Below are 20,756 nucleotides of genomic sequence, written 5' to 3'. Positions count from 1 at the left end.
ATTATGACCAACTTTATTTTAGCACTCTGAACTCAGAACAGACAGATGGACTAGAACTGATTCACTTCGCATGTGTGTTCGTGGTAGTGCCGCACCTCTCCCAGCTTCCTCTTCCAGACTTTGTGTTGTTGGTGTGTTTGTTGGAAGAGGTTGCACAACTATTCGTTTACATGTGGATTACTGTTTATCTTAACATAAGTGACTCATAATATGGTATCCAGCATCAGCGGTCTGCTGCTGCTGGTAAATGCAACACTCAGAACTGGTTTCTCGCGGTCGTACTCCATCTCCGAGCAGGTGAAGGAGTCATGGGAGTCGCTCTCGGAGGAGGATTCCGGAGCAGGGATGCCATCCGCAGGGTTCCGGACACGTGAGAGTGGTCGACGGCAGTCTTCCTCAGATGACGAGCGCCCGTGATCGGCGCTGCAGATGCTGGGATTCCTGGGTCGAGGTGTGTTGAGGCGTTCCACCTCCTCTATGGACAACCCCACAGGTGGGCCGCTCTCCAATGGAATCTGCTCGATTGGCTGCTTGAGACGACTCCCAGGCCGAGAGCCATGGCCCGCCATGGTCTGAGGGCTCTTGCTGCGCCTACCCAATCGGGTGGCGTAGTTGAACATACCAGGCTGGCACACATCGCTGTGGAAATCGAGAGGGCTGCCCTCACGGCGTGCCAAGTTGAGTTCACGGGTGGGAGTGTTGCGGTAGAAGGAGGATGGCTTGGTGAAGGGTGCTGGGCTGTGGCGTGACAGGGGATTGGGTGTGGGGCAAGCTGAATGGCTGAGGGGTGTGGAGCGGAGCCCCTGGGTGTAGGTCGGCTGGTAGGTGTAGCTGGTGGCACCTAGTGGAAGAGGGGACTGGCGGGCAAATCCCAACGGACTGTGGCGCTGAATGGAAAACTTGGGAGTGTGGCTACGGAAGTGTTTGTAGTGCTGGATGATGTCAGCATCTGATGGAGCAATGCTGCTGGCATTGTCAATGTCGTAGTGTTCCATGTCTGCTTCTGGTCCTGCACATGGAGCACAGGGGGCGCTGGGAATGGTTTCATTGTTGTGTGCAATGTCAGTTTCGTCATAGATCAGGTAGGGATTCTCCCGCTCTATAATGTCAGGTTTGGGGTTTCCCTCTGGCTGTTTCCGGACTGTCATGTCATCTTCGTAAGGCGGAATGTTGTCCGGATCATGGAATGCCACATTCTCGCTGCCTTTCTTTTTCTTCTTCTTCTCCTTTGTTTTCTTCTCATCCTTTGGCACTTTGGTTTTCTTGCGACCCTTGCAGTGGTTGCATAGTATGAGACTCAAAACCACCAATGCCAAGACAGTAGCGCAGCTGCCCACAATTGCAGGAACTGCCCAGATGGGCAGAACCATCTCCTCGGTGGTGGCGCTCGGACTACAGGTGAACCCACCATTGGCTCCCACCTTACACTCCATACCCTGTGGACACCGGACTCCCAAACAGGCCACCCGGCTCTCGCAGACTCTGCCCGTGTAGAACTCCTCACAAGCACAGGTGAAGCCTCCACGAGCGCCGGGCACGCAGCTGCCACCGTGCTGGCAGGGGTTAGAGGCGCAGTCACCTGGTGGGAGACATTGGTAGGTGTACCACTGGTTCACACACATCAGCCCGTCCCAGCAAGGGCTGCTCTCACATAGATTTGGGCCACGACAGCCGATCTTCACAGAGGGATCAGTCTTGGAAATGGAGACGGTCCTGTGTTCACCGCTGAAAGGGAGCATCTCTCCATTATATTTCACATAGGCGTAACACCCATCAAAACCTAGAAACACAGAGAGAGGAATATTAACTCGAATCAACTTAGAAATGGTTGAGTACTATTTTTAGATGTACCCGCTCCTAAAAGGTGGATAAAAAGTAATCAGTCACAGTTTGTTAGTTAGTCTTAAATGGTTGGATTTTTGGACAAAAGCTGCAAACTGCAACAAAATGTACACTGCAAGTCAATTGTTTGGCTACATGAGAGACTAGAGCTTCCCCAACATGACAAAGAAATGAGACTGACTGGAAGAAATGGGCATTGCTTAGTTTAACGCTACACAGGGAGACATTTTGTTTGGGTTTCTGATTGCTGTAGCATCAGCCAATGTAGAACAAAATTCTCCCCCTGGGAAACACATCAACAAATCGTTGCTTTTACATCAGGAGGAAAAGAAACAGACTCTTCTCTTCAGCAAGTACCCTGCAAGCCAAAAATGCAACCTTTTAAGACCACGCCATCTGGGAAAAATCTTAATGTCACTGATTTAGACCTGCACTATCATGTTGCTTAACGACGAACCGTCAACAATGTAAATCGATGTTTATTGAATTTATGCCCCATTCAAACACAGAACATTTGGTTCTGTTTATTAGAAGGACGAAACAGATTGGCCCAATTCTATTTCACGTTCTACCACTTCCAGACCTCGAATCCAGAAATGGCATGACCTTACGAGCACAAAACATGTTTACATTAAAATAGTTGGGATAATTTCATTTGATATTTAGATTTTGCCAGTAAAGAGTGGGTTACAACCCAACAGCTCAATGTTACCATATATGAACATCAGCTGGTGATCTTTTTGCTCAGAGGTTCCTCAGTAAGGTTTCATTTAAATGTCAACTTTGTTTTATTTCACCTAAGGAATTTCAGGAGAAACATCTGATACAGACAAAAGTTAGTCAATAGTTGACAAAAGTAATGTGGCTAGCAGCTCAGATCATGTTCATACTGAACGATGTTTGAATCTTGGTAAATCTGAGCACAGTTTGAAACATTTCGATCTCTTCAGAAACTACAGACATGAGTGAGATTACTGGTTCTTTTCTCAGGAAAACCATCTGAGAAGAAGTCTTAAGAAAAAACAAAGATTTTTAAAGATTTTTTCCCTATCCTATGGGACTTCACCGAACAGCCTGTCTGGAGCTCTAATAAAGATTCCAGTCTTTTCGCAGGCTAAACGGTGTCTTTTCTCTGTTTCAGTGCTCTAGTCTGAAGTGTCTACAAGTGACTGTTTTTAATGGACAATAGTTCAGCTCTGTGGATTGCTGCACTGTGCAGGTCCTGCAGAGGAAAGTTCAGACATTCTTTCCTGTTGGCAGTCTGCTGTCTAACCCAGTTAGCACACAAGCATGCACACTTTCTCTGAACTTTCTCCTGTCACTTTCACTCGTAGAGGAAAAACACTCCCAAGTTTTGATTCGGGCAGAAAATCTGAATAAGCGCGCCAACTATGACACATCCATTGCCTGCGAGTCAGACGTTTCTCAATGGTAAAATTGTTTAGTTCATAACATGCAATTTTGTCAGTGTCATTTCTGTTGATTAAAATATTTACATATTTTATTGGAAGCAGCTTGCAGTGCAAATGCCACCGGGATGTTTGCATTGTAGTCTGGGTTTAAGCTCTATAATGATACTTGTAGCCATCATTATAAGAGGTTTTACAGAACGTGGACTGATGGAACTGACCTGGGCTGGTTTTCTGTTGAGCTGATCGGGTCGGGACGCCCCCGAGAGACAGCGTGTGCACGTCAATCCCTCCGAAGTCCTGCGTATTGTGCAGAATGACTCTCGAGCTGGACTCGTCGATCCGCAGAATGGTGGATGATCCGTTTCTCTGAAGCAGGAGTGTGTGCCACTGACCGTCAGACAAAACAACATCTCCCACAATCCTCTCCACCTTACCGGCGACACCAGCGTCAGACACGTACTGCAGCAAACCGTTCTTCAACTGAGACAGAGAGAGAGAGAAGATTAATGAAAGTGATGTAAGCATTTCAAATATAATGCAGGATCTAACATGCAGTATGACGCATTGCATCTTGCAGCATTTCTACAATGTTAAAAGACTCATATCAGCTCTGTTCCAAACTCTAGTTTAATTAGATAAATATTTTTATTTGTCTGCAAGTTTGTTTGTCCCCCCCCCCCAAGTGCATTCTGGGATTGCCTTCTCAGTAAAAGACACATGCAATGCTAACTTATTTGACAGTCTTACCAAGCAGTATTGTAATTGTAAACTACAACTACTAAAACATATTCGGTAACTGAAATAAAGCTGAAATTAAATATCTGATGGAAAAATTTTACTTGAAAATGCTTCCTTGGTATCTGACTCAAGTTCTAAAATGACTAAAACTGAAAAATAAAGTTTAATAAGAATAATAAAAGATAAATGACAAAGAGCATAACAAAATTAACACTTAAACTAAACTTAAAAATTAAAACTGAATATATAAAAATAAAAGCTAATTTAAAACATAAATACTATAATATTATGTAATAATAATATATAGCATCTGAAGTGCATCTATGATACCTTAACATTTCAGTTCAATTCAAATGACTAAGTAATACATTGCCAAAACATTGACAATTCAATTTAAGTTTATTTGTATAGCACTTTTCACGATACAAATTGTTGCAAAGCAGCGTTACAGGAAATTAAGTTTCTACAATATATTTAGTAGTAGCTTGTCAGTGGTGACTGTCAAATTGATGTACATATGGCAGAAATGTACGATAAAATTCAGTTAATGACAAAATCAAACAGACGATGCACACTATTAACAGCAATTATTATATGATGCAATCAAACTTGTAGCAAAATGTGGTAGTTGTGTATGTTGTTTCAGGGTTGGCATCATCTGAGGTCCTCTGAGGGGTTGGCATCATCTCTTCTAGGTGTTCGGTCATCTCAGGTCTTTGTAAGGGCTGGATCCAGACTGAAGCTTGTGCATGCTTGGACATGCTGTCTAAGTAGGCAGCTCACTAGATTTTGTAACAGAGCTATGTAATGCATGTGCTAATCTGAATGTTTCATTACTGAAATGGAAAAACAATCTTGTTTGGGAAAAACAAGGGGCAACAGAAAATAACTGCAGTGGAGAAGAAAAAATTATTTACAGACCTACAAAATCTGGAATTGGAAAATCCGTCTTGAACAAAGAACAAATCTGAGATGTGCGACACTGTGCTGTGAGATACTGTGAATGTGTTTGTGCATTTTGAGTAGTAGCTCTCTGCGGCCTCACTAGTTAGGGGATGTCCTGTCAGCAGCTACAGTGGATGGAGAGGCCAGGGGGAGCGAGTTCAGGCGGTTGGCTGTGAGCCCGGAGCTGGAGACACACACACACACACACACACACACTTACCCTGATGGTGGTGTAGTTGGAGCTCTCCTGTGCGTGCAGCAGCGTTCCAGAGCCACTGCGCGTGCGGAACTTCAGCTCCAGGCTGCTGTATTCCGGGATGGGTCTGCCGGGGTCCTGCAGCGCTCGTGCCAACAACACATCTCTCTTGCGGCTCTGACTCAAACCGTAGTCCAAACGACCCGAACCGTCCAGAGATACAGCTGTATCTGCGGTGATGTCTGAGAGAAGCACACAAAGTGAATCTGAAAAAATGACCATTCTTAACTCTCACATAAAATATTTGGTGTTTAATACACTGTTTTGAAGACCAGGAATTTGGACCAATGGGATTTCAGCAGCACATATAGAAACCAAACAACATGCTTTTGACTGGTTGGTTCTCATGTCATGCCTCTTTTGTTGCTCTGGCAAATGGAAAACACACATTATTAAGTGCATTTATATTTTGGTGGAGTCATGCTTTTCAAAGTATAACTGACACTACAGGTGAATAAGGTCAAATTGTTTTCCCAAAAATTTTTTATTACAAGTTTTCATAATGTTACATTTAAATATGCAAATTAAGGCACTGTCCAAATTAAATATGCATTCATTTGCGTACATTTTCAGAACAGAAATGTGGATAAAGCCAGGTTCAAAATTTGTTTGATTCTGTTTAAATATTAGAGTTAAAGTTTTTTTCCAGAGGGGATTGTGGATTTCTCTTTTTATCACTCCATAAATCAGAAAATACTGTCAGCAGCCAGAAAACAAACATTTTCAATATGTTTTGAGACATAAAATGTTGTATAAATCAGTGTGAATGATATATGAACAAACCCCTCAGTAAAACCCTTCAGAATATGGATAGGAATAAAACTCTAAGTTTTGGTGTATGTAAGTGCTGCTGAAGTGGAAAAAAAAACTTTTTAAAGATATGGATTAGAATTGAAATCCATATGTTTTGAGACATAAAATGTTGTATAAATCAGTGTGAATGATATATGAACAAACCCCTCAGTAAAAAGCTTCAGAATATGGATAGGAATAAAACTAAGTTTTGGTGTATGTAAGTGTTTGTGTATTTCTTTTCCAATTGTCTGAGGACATAGCCCAAAATCTAAAAATTGACCAATGCATGAATAACCAATGGTTAATAAAATATTAGATTTAATCGTTCCAGACTGGAAAAACTCACATTTCTCACAGGTGGGTCCAGTGAAACCCTCAATACACTGGCACTGCTGCCACGACCACATGTCCAGACATGTCCCACCATGTCTGCAGGGCTCGGCGACACACGCACCCTCTAACCTGGGGCATCTGTGGACGAAAGACGCACAAAACCTTCAGCGGGGAACATCTCAGCGACACAAGAGTCCATGACTCCAACATTAGCATAAATGCAAAAGAGCTGCATTAATTTCAAAGCATCAGTCACCTGAAATAAAATCAACACTATTCAACCTGCTCCAGAAAATTCACACCAGCTGGAGCCAGCTTTAATTTAGCATTCACAGACATCCAGAGAGCCGAATGAGCTGTCGTTCAGTGACACGATTGTGTTTTGTGTTTGTGCGTTCGGTGACAGACCTGTCCAGAATGCCGTGTGAAGCCAGAGCTTGAGACGGTTCCAGCGGACGTCCATTGACAGCAAACTCCATGATGCACCCGACAAAGTCATGCGTGGCCACCTGACCTCGACGATGCAGGAGGGCTTCAATCGACCGAACGCCCCCAACAGACAGACGGTTCGGCTGGACATCCAGAACCCTGAGAGACGAGACAGCGCTATCAGACACAGCAGCCCAACACTCAGCTTCCAGAAGAGCACATGATTTTCATCGGTAACAATAATTTGTTAAAAATAATCTTTCAAGACAGATTGACCGTTAGCGCTGAGGTTAAGTGATATTTACAAGAACTAATATCTGTCAGTGGGGTCAGAATAATCCTATTGTTTCCCTTTGAATTAAGATTATTTTTCTGACTCCATTGGCAGATATTTGTTTTTGTTTAAAGCACTAACTAACAAAATTGATACATTTTCAGAAAACAAGACTTAATACCTAAAGTCATTTTGCTTCTCAAGTAAATGTATCTTGATTCAAAAATGTTTAGATATTTATACTAGAGAACAAGACAAAAATACTAAGAAAATCAGTTTTGCAGCGTAGAATTCCAAAAATTGTGTTTAAATGCTCGAAATTCTTATTTAAAGAACTACCCATAATTCTGAAGCGAGATCTGCCAAAAATCTACCAATAATTTTAATATTTTAATTAAAAAACATTACCACATATCAATGAAGAAATATACACACGACATATTGTATATTTTATTTAGAACATTTTAATACTTCATATTTTTTATCTAAAATATTTTTTTACATTTACAATATTTCAACTTTTTAATAATTTTTTAAATAAACGTTTGTAATAATGTGAATAATCTTACACCCACAATTCTGAAGTGAGATCTACCAATCATCTACCAATACTATATTTTAATTAACACAACTATTAATAATAAAAAACTTTAAATTAAAATATTTTTACACACACACACACAGAGGTTTGTTTTTATGGTTTATGGGGACTCTCCATAGGCGTAATGGTTTTATACTTTTATACTGATTTATGGAGTATTTTCTATTGCCCTACACCTAAACCTACCCCTCACAGGAAACTTTCTGCATTTTTAGATTTTCAAAAAAACTCATTCTAAATTATTTATAAGCCTTTTGAATTACGGGGACACTGAAAATGTCCTCATAAATCACCTTCTCGTTGTAATACCTGTCATACCCATGTTATTATACAAATTTGTGTCCTCATAAACCACATAAACATGCACACACACACAAATATATGTATTTATTTGGTTAGAAAATTGCAATATTGTGATTCATCTCAGACTCTGTGGTGAAAATGAACAGTGAAAATACCTTCAAAACCCAGGCCACTTGGCATGTGGTCACTGTTGCGCTCTATATTGGGACATACAGTATAAAAGGGACTCTATAATGAATGTTTCTCACCAGTCGGTATGAACAGCCACATTGCTGACGGCACAGTATCCCGGTTCCTGTTCCTCCCCACACAGGTCAACAGTGAGCGACGCAGCCTTTAACACAGCAGACAGACAAACAGGTCAGCATGATGTTTGTGTGCAACTGGTTGAGACTGGCAGTCTCGAAATCAAACTTCAATCTTCATTTGACTGTATTCTACTTCAGCATCTCGCAATAACAATCTCAGAAATCCATATGCATTTTGAAATCAAAGTAAAAACCTATTGGAATGTATTTGTACATTAAATTACATAAATAAAATGACCTGTACGTATTTGTCAAGTCTGAGTATTTTGTTGAGCCTACAAAATACTACATGGAAAAAAACGACACCCAGATGCTGGTGAATAAATTACCGCAAGACATTCTACAGTGATCTGTCCTGTCCTCTCGGTGCTTTATGAGTCCCGTGCAGACATCTGGGAGAAAAACATCTCGGAGGAGGAGGTGCAAAGAGTACAGAGGCACTGAGAAGCAGGACTGACATCAGACAACAGCACGACCTCAACGTTCAGATAATACAGACACTTCACTTCCGTTATAGAGGAATTTCAGCCTATAAAAAGAAAATCCTACACTAACAATGGAAATGAGACTTGTTCGTCTGCTGAAGCTGTGCTAAGTGCTGATACAGATGAATTCCTGCGAGGCTCGAGCGTCTGGCCATCGCATTAATGCCTCCCTGCACTTCAAAAAGACTAAACCAGACCACAGTGCACTCCCTTTTCCAGGAGTCACACACCGCTGCAAAGCATTTCCAGCAGAGGAAAGCATTGCTTTCAGAAATGAGTCTCAAAACCAATTTCCTGCAGCAGAACTTAATTAAATGGTCTTGTTAACTTTGATGAATTGGGCAGTGGATTTCTACACAGGTAACAAATTTAGATTATAAAAATGTTGTGGGTACATCGTTTTGAAATGTTTCTAAAATGTTTCTAAAATGTTGAAATGTCCATTGATTTTTCTTTCTTTATCGTGATTAGAACATTATTTAAAGGTTACAAAAACGTTTCCTACAACATTCTACTAACTTTATTTTCACCCAAAATGTATCATTGTTTATTTTTAATATTCTAAAAATTTTTAAATGTCTAGTTTTCCTGTTGTGAGTAGAATGTTTGTTATTTAAAGGTTACAAATCGTTTCTTTGAACGTTCAAGGACAAAATAACATCATAAGGAATTTCCAATAATGTTGATCTCAGAACGTTTTCTCAACGTTATGAGAACGTATATCAAATATTAATAAAGTTATAGGAACATTTCATAAATATTACTTTAAGAATGTTTTGGCCATTTATAAAATAAAAAAAAACAAAACAAAGAGCATTCTCAGAGTCTGTGTATTAAATAGATTTGGCTTTGAGCTGCTTTTTTGGACGGTGTTTGGAAACACATGCTGCATGTGGGTGTGCGAGCAGATTTCTACTTTTCTATTTATAATTCATCAACCTTCTAAGTTGCAACACACAATGCAGAAACAAGTGAAGATTCAAGATTCAATATTTTTTATTTGTCACATACATGGTTATATAGAGAATATATGACCAGCAGTGAAATGTAAGTGGAGAAGAGCAGAAACGTGGCCGTAGACCAGCTCTCGATAAACTCCGACTCGCCAGTAAACAAAACAAAAAACAAAACCATGAGCTCGAGACAGCGTGCCAAAATCCAACGCATCTGGCTGTGGGGTAAACTAGGACATCTTAACTAAACAAAAGTACCCTTGACTGTCAGAGTTCAGCTTTCTCCACGGGGGAAAACAAGGGGCCATGTATGACTTTAACATCTGCTCAAGCTCACGTCTAGAAAAAAAAAGAAGAAAAAAGAAAACGGCCCTACAGAACCACCGAAGTGACCCACATCCGCTTCTCCAAACACACAGATCAGGTTCTCTTTATTGCACCGTAGGGGCTGGGTTCTCATGACACACAACTCTACTCTCAGGCCTTCAGTGAGGCCCACAACAGACTTACAGCATATTTTTCAGGGAACATTAGTCGGATCACACAACGTTATGGTGTTGCAGTAATGCCATGCTGAAGTGTTTTTTACAGAGAGATTTTATGCAGCAAGTCCAGAAGAGTTAAAGAGTTTAGACTGGTATCTCAGAAAAGGATGCATAAATAAAACACAACCAACTAGTAAATCGACTAGAGTAACCATCTGAACAAAAACACTTTATCTTCAAACCTGCGAGATCAGAGTAAAACATCTTTGTGACCAATCTGAAGGTTTCTTGCAAACAGATTAACAGACAGATCGAAAGGACTCACCATTCCTGCCCTCCTGCCGATGACCGTGTGGAACTGGCCATCTGAGACCCTGATGGTCGTCATGAGCTTGTAAGTGCCACTCCCCAAGTTAAACGAGAACCTCATTCTGCCTTCTAAGATCTCGAGGGCCAGGAACTCTGCCTTGTCGCCGGTCTGGTTGTCGTGATTGTACATGAGCAAAGCGTTTTCCTTCAGTGTGGCAAACTTGATGTAGATGTAGTTGTTGTTGGGGTCGAGGCTGGGGAACTCCATGTAAGACAGCTCCTCAAATCCGTAGCTGTTCAGTTCACAGTGCTTTCCAAACACACCTGCAGAAGTAGAGTGATTTACTCTCTGTCGGCGGCGTAAGAATTTCATGCAGTGAAAAATTCATGACATTCACGGTACAGCACGTAAAAAATACGGTTGAACATTTACGACAGTGTGTGTCAACTGACAAATTCACACTGCAATTCATTTTCTGTAATCTACCATACATTTGTTTCTGCACACAGTCCAGAATTAATAGCAGCAGTTGAAGGACCTTGAACTGGTCCCGGGGCTGAAATGATGACTTACCAAAAGGACAATGACAGTAATAGCCTTCCACCCGGTTCTGGCAGGAACCCCCATTAAAACAGGGGTTACACTCACAGTAATTGATGATGGAGTCACAGGCTTTCCCTGAATTCATGAAACAACACCAATGAAAACAATGAGGTGAGCATGACACACGAAAATGACTGTTCTCACACGGGGCTCCCAGAATCCCCTGTGTTTTCTTTCTCTCTCACATCTCTGGTGCACTTTATCTTTCTAATACAAACAGCTCGAAGACTTACACCTTGTAAACGGACCCAAGTTTCTAAGAAAGAGAGGGTGAAGGTCTGTCATGAAGCTTTGTCTGTGTACATGCACATCAGCTGCAATTGGTTCTGGGAGACCCATAAGAGAGGTACTGATATAAAACACAAATACTCTGAAGACTATGACAAAAACATAATGGCTGAACATACAAATGATCAAGCATAAACTTAAGTTGAGTTCTTTCCTTTTCTGCTCTCTGTATGTAACGCTCTAAGAAAAATGGCATGAAGAACGAAAACTCCATCACTGCTAGCAAAACAGGAAGTGTGGGGTTCAGCTGGAGTGCATGCACACTACTGTAAGTCAATAGGTGTAATTCTCTAGCAGCCCCATTTATCTGCGGCCTCCGATGTGAACACACTGCAGTCATTTGTTGTGATCAGAATAAAAAAATAATCGTAATGGCTCCATTTTGAAAACAATGTCCAAAAGCTACAGCCAACACCTGCCCAAACAGAGCCGATTCAAGCTAAGGCTATCACACATGCTTATTCAAAGGCAAACATCACAGCCGGATCCATACTTACATACACCAACTGATTTTAAAGTCACTCCAATTATGTCATCATTAAAGATTTAAAAACTCTGAAATGGCTTGAGCTGGCTAGCTTTACAAATGATCTCTGCATTTAAAAATGAATACAAAATAAAAAAAAATATTCTATGACTTAAAATGGACCCAACAAAGCCAGATGGTCCTTAAACTCAAGAGACCTCTTTAGAGTAAAAACAGAGTACAAGCAGTTTAACTACACAGCACAGGTGAAATCTGAAGGTGGTTTACGGCCGTGTCCTTATTAGGGTGAAAATCTGATCATCTATTTTCATTACAGTAAACATGACAAGTTGATCTGCATCACAGCTTATACCTCCCAGTCTGTGACCCTAACAGCAAACTGCTTTTGGCAATGGCCACTGTATGCTTGGGTTACAACACCCCTCCAATTACTTAGAAGCAAATATTTTTCTTGGCCTAAAACGATGTGCAAGCTGTGTGTATGTGCCTAGCCTAACATCTGTGGTTGTGTTACTGGTAAAAAGCAAATAGATGACAGACTGTACCTGCAAATCCAGATTTGCACAGGCAGTTAAAGCCACCGGGATAATTCTGGCATAGTGCCCCATTCTGGCAGGGGTTCGAAAGGCACTCGTTGATGTCCCTCTCACAAGCCATCCCAGTGAAACCTTCTGGACAGGAACAAGAGAATCCGCCGACCAAGTTGTGGCAAGTTCCTCCATTGTGGCAAGGTGTTGGCTGGCACTCATCGATGTCAGTCTCGCAGAGGGCACCGGCATAACCTGGCCTGCAGTTACAAGCGTATGGCTGTAGGGGGCGATTTGAGACGAGGATGACCGGGACACTCTCCTCCGTCTTCATGTCTGAGCCAACACCCAGCCGCCTCTTGCAGCTCCCCCCATTTTGACACGGATTGTGGGAGCAGGGATCATAGTCCACAGAGTCAATCTTAACTCCACTTTGTCTGTGCAGAATCTCCTTGATGCTCTGGAAGAAAGTGGCGACTCCACTTGGATTGACGTACTGCCCATGACCACGTTTGACAGCTGCCATAAGGAAAGTGCTGTTGTTTAGTTCAAACACCCCATAGATCTGGACTCCAGTGCCCAAACCAGCTAGCTGTGAATTGGCGATGCGCAGGAAACTGAGGTAGTGATTAGTAAGGAAATCACTGGCGCTTTGGGAGATGACGTGTATCAGGATGCTGTTGTCCACTGTGGCATTATTGAATCCAATAAAGAAAACACGCACATGGCTGTTGACAGCCTCATGGATGCCATCGCTGCTACGCACAGATATATCAAAGGTGCCATCTGTGGAGCGACTGTTTGAGCGGAGGTCACAGGTTCCTGTGGGAATGTTGAAGAGGACAGCCGTTGATGGAGTCAGAGAACAGTGGAACGTGTCTTGTATATCTGGATCCTGTGGCTTTACCACCCCCAGTGATCCTCCAGGGAACATATTTCCAAAATAATGCACGTAGACCTCTACGGAGCGAGACTCTGAGGGATTATCATTCTGATCATTGATTTTGATGTGGACAGTTCCTGTTGAGGACATCTGAGGAATACCAGAGTCTTTGATAATCACAGAGAGGTAGAAATCACTTATCTGCTCTCGGTCTATCTCCCGGCTGGTGGTCAGCTCTCCAGTTGAACTGAGGGTGAAGTAGCTGGATGCTGCTCCAGTGCTGACAAGGCTATAGGAGAATGGGCCTTGATTTGGTGCAAGATCTGGATCACTTGAGCTGAGCGTGATCACTGGTGTTCCTGCCCTCTGGTTCTCCATCACTTCCCCACTTGTAGTCTCCAAAGTTGGTCCATTATCGTTAATATCCTCCAGGGTCACAATTAAAATGGCACTGCCGGTGGCAGCTGGAGAACCTGAGTCTACTGCCAGGATGGTGAGGTTGTAAACAGGGACAGTTTCCCGGTCCAGTTCTGATGCCACAGACACCTGTCCTGTCTGAGGGTTGATGGTGAAGGTACTTTTTTCATAGTTGGCAGTGATGGCATAGGTGAATCTGCTCCAGCTAGGGACAGAATCCGAATCCTCAGCACTGACGAATGTAACCAGGCCTCCAGGGGATAGTCCCTCATTCACCTGAACATCATAGAGCTCCTGGGTGAATACAGGAGGATCATTGGCATCAAGAATCGTAATGTTCACAAGCACCTCATCAATATCTGCTCCTCTTATGCTTCCTTCATTCTTAGCTAGGACTTTGAGAGAAATCTTTTCTTCTTTTTCACGATCAAGCGGTCCTGCGACGTAGATCTGGCCTGTCTTTTTATTAATGCTAAAACCCCTTTTTCTGCTTCTGCCAAAAATCAAGTAATACACTATGCCATCTTCTCCCAAGTCTCTGTCACTAGCAAACACCTCCCCAACGACTGTGCCTTTAGATGCTGCCTCTGACACCTCAAAGTAGTACTGCTTTGACACAAAACGAGGGACGTATTCATTAGCACCTCTCAGCTGAATGTTAACATATGCGAAGCTGCATCGTTCTTCATCTGGAACATTAAAGGCTTTGATGGTAAGGTGATACACCTGTTTAGCTTCATAGTCTAGGAAACCTTGTGTGGTGATGATTCCTGTGTTGGGATCAATTATGAACAAGTCACTGTCTGATGACTGAATGACATATGCCATCAGGGCATTTGGCCCAGAGTCTTTATCAGTTGCATTCATTTTTACCACAGTAGTGCCACTGGGGACATTTTCCTGCACGACTGGGAAGTACTCCACAGGGTCGAACACAGGAGGGTTATCATTTACATCAGTAACTAGGACATTAACTGTAACATAGCTTGTTTTGGCAATCCACCCACCATCTGTTGCAGAAACTCTGAGTTCATGCTTCTGTTTTGTTTCGTAATCCAGTGGCTTTGCCAGGGATAAAACGCCCGTTTGACTGTTAATTGAAAACAAGCCATCGTCATTACCTGAGGAGATGTTGTACGTAACTAGGCCATTCATTTGTTTGTCCTTGTCCTTATCTCGTGCTGAAAGTGTGCGAATGGCTGTGCCGACAGTCAGGCCTTCAGACACAGTAACTGTTACTTGGTTCTGTGAAAACTCTGGAGTATGATGGTTCTCTTCTGTAACAGCTATTTTGACTGTTGTCTTAGCGGACAGAGGAGGGTTCCCTTTGTCACTTGCTGTTATTTCAAGCAGGTAAACTTTATTTGTGTCTGCGGTGAGCGAGGATGCTACTGTGACCGATCCAGTTTGTTTATCCAAGCGGAACTTGCTGGAACTGTTTCCTCCAGATACTGCATACTCTATTTCAGAGTTCAGGCCAAAGTCCTTGTGATCATGGGCTGTGACTTTGAGGAGTCTGGTGCCGACCTTTACACTTTTAGTGACAGGAGTAAAGTAAAAAGAAAATTCAAATGTGGGTGGGTTATCATTGCTGTCAACTACATTTATGATAACTGTGGTTTCGCTCATGAGCGGCTTGATGCCTCGGTCTGAAGCGGTGACGATGAAACTATGACGGTTTACATTGATGTTATTGTGGCCACTGGAGTTTTGATACCTGAGCTGCTGTTTAATGAAGATCTCACCAGAACTGGAGTTGATTCGGAAGTGCTCTGTTTGCGATCTGATAAAGTAAAATATTTTACCATTGAAACCCTCGTCAGGATCTGTGGCAGAGACTTGAGTCACAATGGATCCGACCTCTGTCAGCTCAGGATAGTCCAGGTAATATGATGGCTTGCTAAATTTTGGAGCATTATCATTCACATCTGTCACAAATATTGTGACATCTGTGCTAACAGTCCATCCTGAATCGTGTGCTGAGACTTTGGTAATATAGTGGTTTGTGTCCTCTCTGTTCAGAGGCCTACTGATGGTGATATCTCCTGTGCTGGGGTGGATAATGAAGGGAAGACTTGCATCACTGATGGAGTATCGGCTTATAGCGTTAGCTCCTGCATCTTCATCGGTGGTGGTTACTCGGGTAACAGTGAAGCCCACTGGTGCATTTTCAGGTACAGTGGCACTAAAGATTTTGGAGAATCTGGGAGCATTATCATTGACATCCAGCACACTGATCAAGACTTTGACTGCCGTGCTTTTAGGAGGACTGCCTCTATCCGTTGCCTTCACTCTCAAAGAATACTGAGCGGCCTTCTCTCGATCCAGTGGTCGTGTTGTGCGGATTTCACCAGTTGCTCGGTTGATGCTGAAGCTGTTTTCTTGGTTGCCTTCAATGATGGCATATTCCAGTTGCCCATTTGGTCCACTGTCCTGGTCGAACGCAGATACTATCAGCACACGTTGAGGTGAGAGGTTTTCTAAAATCTCAGCGTGGAACGGTTCTTGCTCAAAAGTAGGATGGTTGTCGTTAACGTCCAGAACTGCGATCTCTACTTTTTCATAGGCTGAATAAGGAGGAAAGCCTTGGTCTCGGGCCTCTATCCACAAGACGTACTTCTCAATATTCTCATAGTCCAGAGGCTTTTTGATAGACAGCTCTCCTGAAAGTTGATCTATGTGGAATGCATTGTCCAGGTTTCCGCTTGCAATGTAGTACGATAAAGGACCTGCCCTGGGTGAAGATCCGGTCACCTTAGTCACAACAGTGTTTGTAGGTTGGTTTTCTGGGAAGGTGAAGGCTTTTTCCTTGATTCTAATATGGGGAAAGCCTCCTCCAGTAACAAAGCGAACCGTAACAGTTGTGCTGTCTGTTTTGGGGTTGGTGCCTCCATCTTTTACGTGGACCGTGAAGGTGACCTCTGAACTCCCTGTGAGTTTTTCATTGGCAGTAATGGCACCTCTGATAGGGTCTATCTTGAACTTTTCTGAATTGCGTCCAGTGAGCGAATAGTGAAGTTGAGCATTTGAGCCGGAGTCTTCATCTGTTACTGTGACCGCAAAGACCAGTGAGCCTGCAAAAAAACAGAACAGAAGTGATTAGATGCTGATCAGACAGACAACAACCCAATGAAACCATTAACCCCTGCCACAGAAGATGCACCTGTGGAAGTAGAAGCAGGTATGTGCGTAACATATGGATGATGGTGAAACCGTGGAGGGTTATCATTGACGTCGGCCACAACCACAGACACTGTGGCAGAGCTGGAGAGTGGAGTGGGCTGTCCACCGTCCGTTGCCACCACCAGCAGCTGGTAACTCGCCCGTGCCTCTCGATCCAGCAAGGAGCTGGTGATGATCAGGCCTGTGGATGGGTTGATAGAGAACTGACCGTCCCCACCACTGAGACTGTAACTGTAAATCACAAACCCAACAGATTCAGTTTATGCATGGAGACCAAACAATGATATTTGTCAACCCCTCACACAGTGCTCGCTGTCCCTTGGAATCAAACCCATGACTTTGGCATAGCTAGCTCCATGTTCAACCATTTGAGCTACAGGAAAGCTGCATGTTTCGGTCTGTACAGTGTCAGCACCTGCCCCAACACACATTCCTCATAAGCAAGAATTCAGAACTTTGTTCGCCAAGTATCTTATCATACGGGCGGCAGGAATATTAATTCTTTATTCATCTTTCAGATTCTTTCATAATTCCAGCAGCATGTTTTCTCAGCTGTGAACCAGCCCTGATCAAAAACACCCCATTTGAGCCTTTCCCATGCTGCTTTGAGTTTCAGTGAGGTTCACTTTCGGGGCCCGTGACACAAACTCGTTCTGACAGTAACATGCACACATGGCAACTTCACTGTGCACTTGTGTCAGTGAGACGGGAATTCCACAAATTACAGAACAAAGTGTGAAAAACAACCCTAGCGAGATGACAACATCACCGTCCACAGTCACGCATCGTCCGCCTCACGCCAGTTCATGATCGGTGAGAATGATGACGTCGTGCTGATGCATGAAGCTGGTTCTGTGAATTAAGAACTGAAGCCCCTCACTGTCCCGCTGCCCCCCACTGGGCTCTGATCTGTCTGTCATACTTCATTATCATCCTCATTAGCATGTTTTTGATAAAGTGGAACTAACAGGTAGTGCTGTGTGTTTGTGTGTGTGTGCATCACTAAACGTTTGATGACAAAATTGTTAAAAAAACATTTGAGAATTTTGGCTTCAATCTATAGTATTTTGTTTGCGTGTCGTACCTGATCACTCCATTGAGTCCCATGTCTGAATCGGAGCTGTTGAGCAACAGGACATCTGTTCCAGTGGGCGCATCTTCAGGAATGGTCGTGTGGAAAGACATTGAGCTGAATGATGGAATATTATCATTCACATCACCAACCAGCACCATCACAGTACCAGAACTGCTTAAAGATGGCGTTCCTACAAACACAGGAGAAAAACAAGTTCATCTATTTATGAGTGTGAAGCAGTATATGACTTAATTCCAGGGTCCAAAATTAACACTCGCCAAGTGCCAACTGTGAAAAATTGGCTTTGGCAAGTAAATAATACAACATTACGCACCAGTTGGCTGATAGCTTTGTTAGAAGCTGCAACATATCATATGGAGTAAGAATGATAGTCTGACACTCACTGATGTAAATAAATGAGTGATTTAAATCAATGACACACAAACGTCTCCTAAAGAAAATTCCTGTCAAGGCTCACACGTCCTTACCTTAGAGAAATATTTACCATCAGAATTTTATTCAATTCTTTAAACACCCACTCATGAGGAATATACCTCATATTAAGCCACAAAAATAAAAAATAAAAAAATTCATGATTTTTGCTTTAGATGCAGTTTTTAGTCGTCTTAAATATGAAAATAACACGATGACCTGCGCTGATTATGGGTTAATTAACTAAAATTTTAATTATTAAAAAAATATGTTGTTACTATAAATACAAAAAAATATTAACTGAAATAAAATAAAACACTTTTTTATTTCAGGCAACATTTATCATTATAAAAATTACTAAAATAATATAGACATATTTTAAAAATTTAATAAAAAATTACCAAAACAAAACTTTAACCAAAATCAAGACTGAAATTTAAACCATACAATTTGAAACGGAAAATATAAAAATAAAATCTAATTCAAAATATTAATAAAAACTTAGTATCTCAGTGATACCAAAATAACAGAAAACAGAGGAACACACATGAGAAAATGAAGGCTAACCTAAAATATTTTGTCTTTAGAAAAGATCTAAATAAATGAACTGTATTTTATGAATTAAAATACAGTTTGATGACTGATAAGAATCATTGGCCTCTGGCAGGTGTGACAAGTTGAGGTTGGACCCTCTTAACTCATTAAACACAGATGGTTTGATATTCTAGCAGCACAGATTAACTTCTCAATCCGAAACATCTCTACTGAAATCCGGAGCTGGAGTCTGTGCCATCTGTCTGCGCTTCTGTCCAGCGCTAATCTCTGACTCACCGTCAAAACAAAACTTTAACCAAAATCAAGACTGAAATTTAAACCATACAATTTGAAACGGAAAATATAAAAATAAAATCTAATTCAAAATATTAATAAAAACTTAGTATCTCAGTGATACCAAAATAACAGAAAACAGAGGAACACACATGAGAAAATGAAGGCTAACCTAAAATATTTTGTCTTTAGAAAAGATCTAAATAAATGAACTGTATTTTATGAATTAAAATACAGTTTGATGACTGATAAGAATCATTGGCCTCTGGCAGGTGTGACAAGTTGAGGTTGGACCCTCTTAACTCATTAAACACAGATGGTTTGATATTCTAGCAGCACAGATTAACTTCTCAATCCGAAACACATCAGGAACGTCTCACACACTCAGGAATGTTTAAATATATATCGGGATCGTTGCAGGGGGCAGCACGGTTTACAGATGTAACCCTGCTGTTTAAAACAGTGAGGCACACGGCAGAAAGAATGCTATTTTCAGCAAAAATCAAGCCGCAGTGATGAGAAGCGGCCCGATGGGTCTGAGGGGAGCGTGCTAAACGAATAGCAGATGACAAGAAGCACAGAGAGGTAAAGCGATTCAAACGTCTGCCCCCTCTCGCAGCGAATGAATGTGATTAAAATGAATTTTCTCCATGCATAAATTCAGCCTCTGATAACATTGTGCTCTTCTACAGCGCGGCAGAAAATCCTGCTCGTAAAAACAAAAGGCAGAGAGAAGAAAAATGGCTGCAGATTTTCCCCTCGCCTGCAAGCAATCTGAGGCGTTTTTCAGAGCGTGAAGGCCTCCAGTAGATTAGTGTAACTAATAACACATGCTAATAAGCTGTTAGCACACGCTTTAATCGCCTCATCCTCACTGCGAAGACAAAGAGATTAGCATGGTGTCAGATTAGCATTTATCTGATGAGCACAAGGAAACGTGTGTGTGTCTCATTCAGAGCTGAAACACTGTGACCCGTGTCTGATGAGAGGATCCTGAGAGAGCGTCTGCTGTCTCGCACAGTTTAAGACCAAAACAATCCTGTTTAATGTTGCACACTTTATCTAAATGGAGACATTGCACAGACTTCTATTGTTATATTCTATACTCTGTATATTTTATATACAGTTATAAGTACTGTAACCAAATCCTAATAGAAAACTTCCTGCATTTTTACAATTAAAAAAAAAAAACATAATAAAAATACAAATGTATTATAAAATTAAATGTTTGTTTGTTTGTTTGCCTTGTTCATTTGCCTAAGCATTGCATCTGCAGTTACATTTATGCATTTAATAGATGCTTTTATCCAAGGTGACTTAAAAAAGAAAAACAAAAGCATTAATATTAGTAAATGATGAAATTAACATTAACTTTAGAAGTATTTTTCATTGTTAGGACATGTAACTCAGGTCCATTAATTAATATTAACAGATACAACTTTTGATTTAAAAAAAGGAATTGGTAATAAGATTAATAATAAGATTAGTAAATGCTATTTAATTTAATTTAACACGCGTGCGCACACACACACTCACACTCACACTCACACTCACTCACACACTC

General features: G+C 41.7%; 1 protein-coding gene across 1 annotated transcript in view; it reads right to left on the bottom strand.

The window, feature by feature from the left end:
• Positions 1-203: 203 nt before the first annotated feature.
• The window catches only part of fat4 (FAT atypical cadherin 4), a 106,519-nt gene continuing 85,966 nt past the window's right edge, over positions 204-20,756 (bottom strand). Inside the window, exons 8-18 of the mRNA XM_016254641.1 lie at positions 17,942-18,122; positions 16,838-17,088; positions 12,393-16,748; positions 11,043-11,147; positions 10,485-10,792; positions 8,177-8,262; positions 6,730-6,909; positions 6,335-6,459; positions 5,158-5,375; positions 3,473-3,734; positions 204-1,780 (exon numbers count right to left, since the gene is read on the bottom strand). Coding sequence (XP_016110127.1) covers positions 204-1,780; positions 3,473-3,734; positions 5,158-5,375; positions 6,335-6,459; positions 6,730-6,909; positions 8,177-8,262; positions 10,485-10,792; positions 11,043-11,147; positions 12,393-16,748; positions 16,838-17,088; positions 17,942-18,122 — 7,649 coding nt within the window. The remainder of the gene's footprint in view (positions 1,781-3,472; positions 3,735-5,157; positions 5,376-6,334; positions 6,460-6,729; positions 6,910-8,176; positions 8,263-10,484; positions 10,793-11,042; positions 11,148-12,392; positions 16,749-16,837; positions 17,089-17,941; positions 18,123-20,756) is intronic.

The sequence above is a fragment of the Sinocyclocheilus grahami genome, unplaced genomic scaffold (genome assembly GCF_001515645.1).
Source record: "Sinocyclocheilus grahami isolate Dianchi unplaced genomic scaffold, SAMN03320097.WGS_v1.1 scaffold1270.1, whole genome shotgun sequence".
NCBI lineage: Eukaryota > Metazoa > Chordata > Actinopteri > Cypriniformes > Cyprinidae > Sinocyclocheilus > Sinocyclocheilus grahami.
This window is presented reverse-complemented; position numbering and strand designations above follow the sequence as displayed.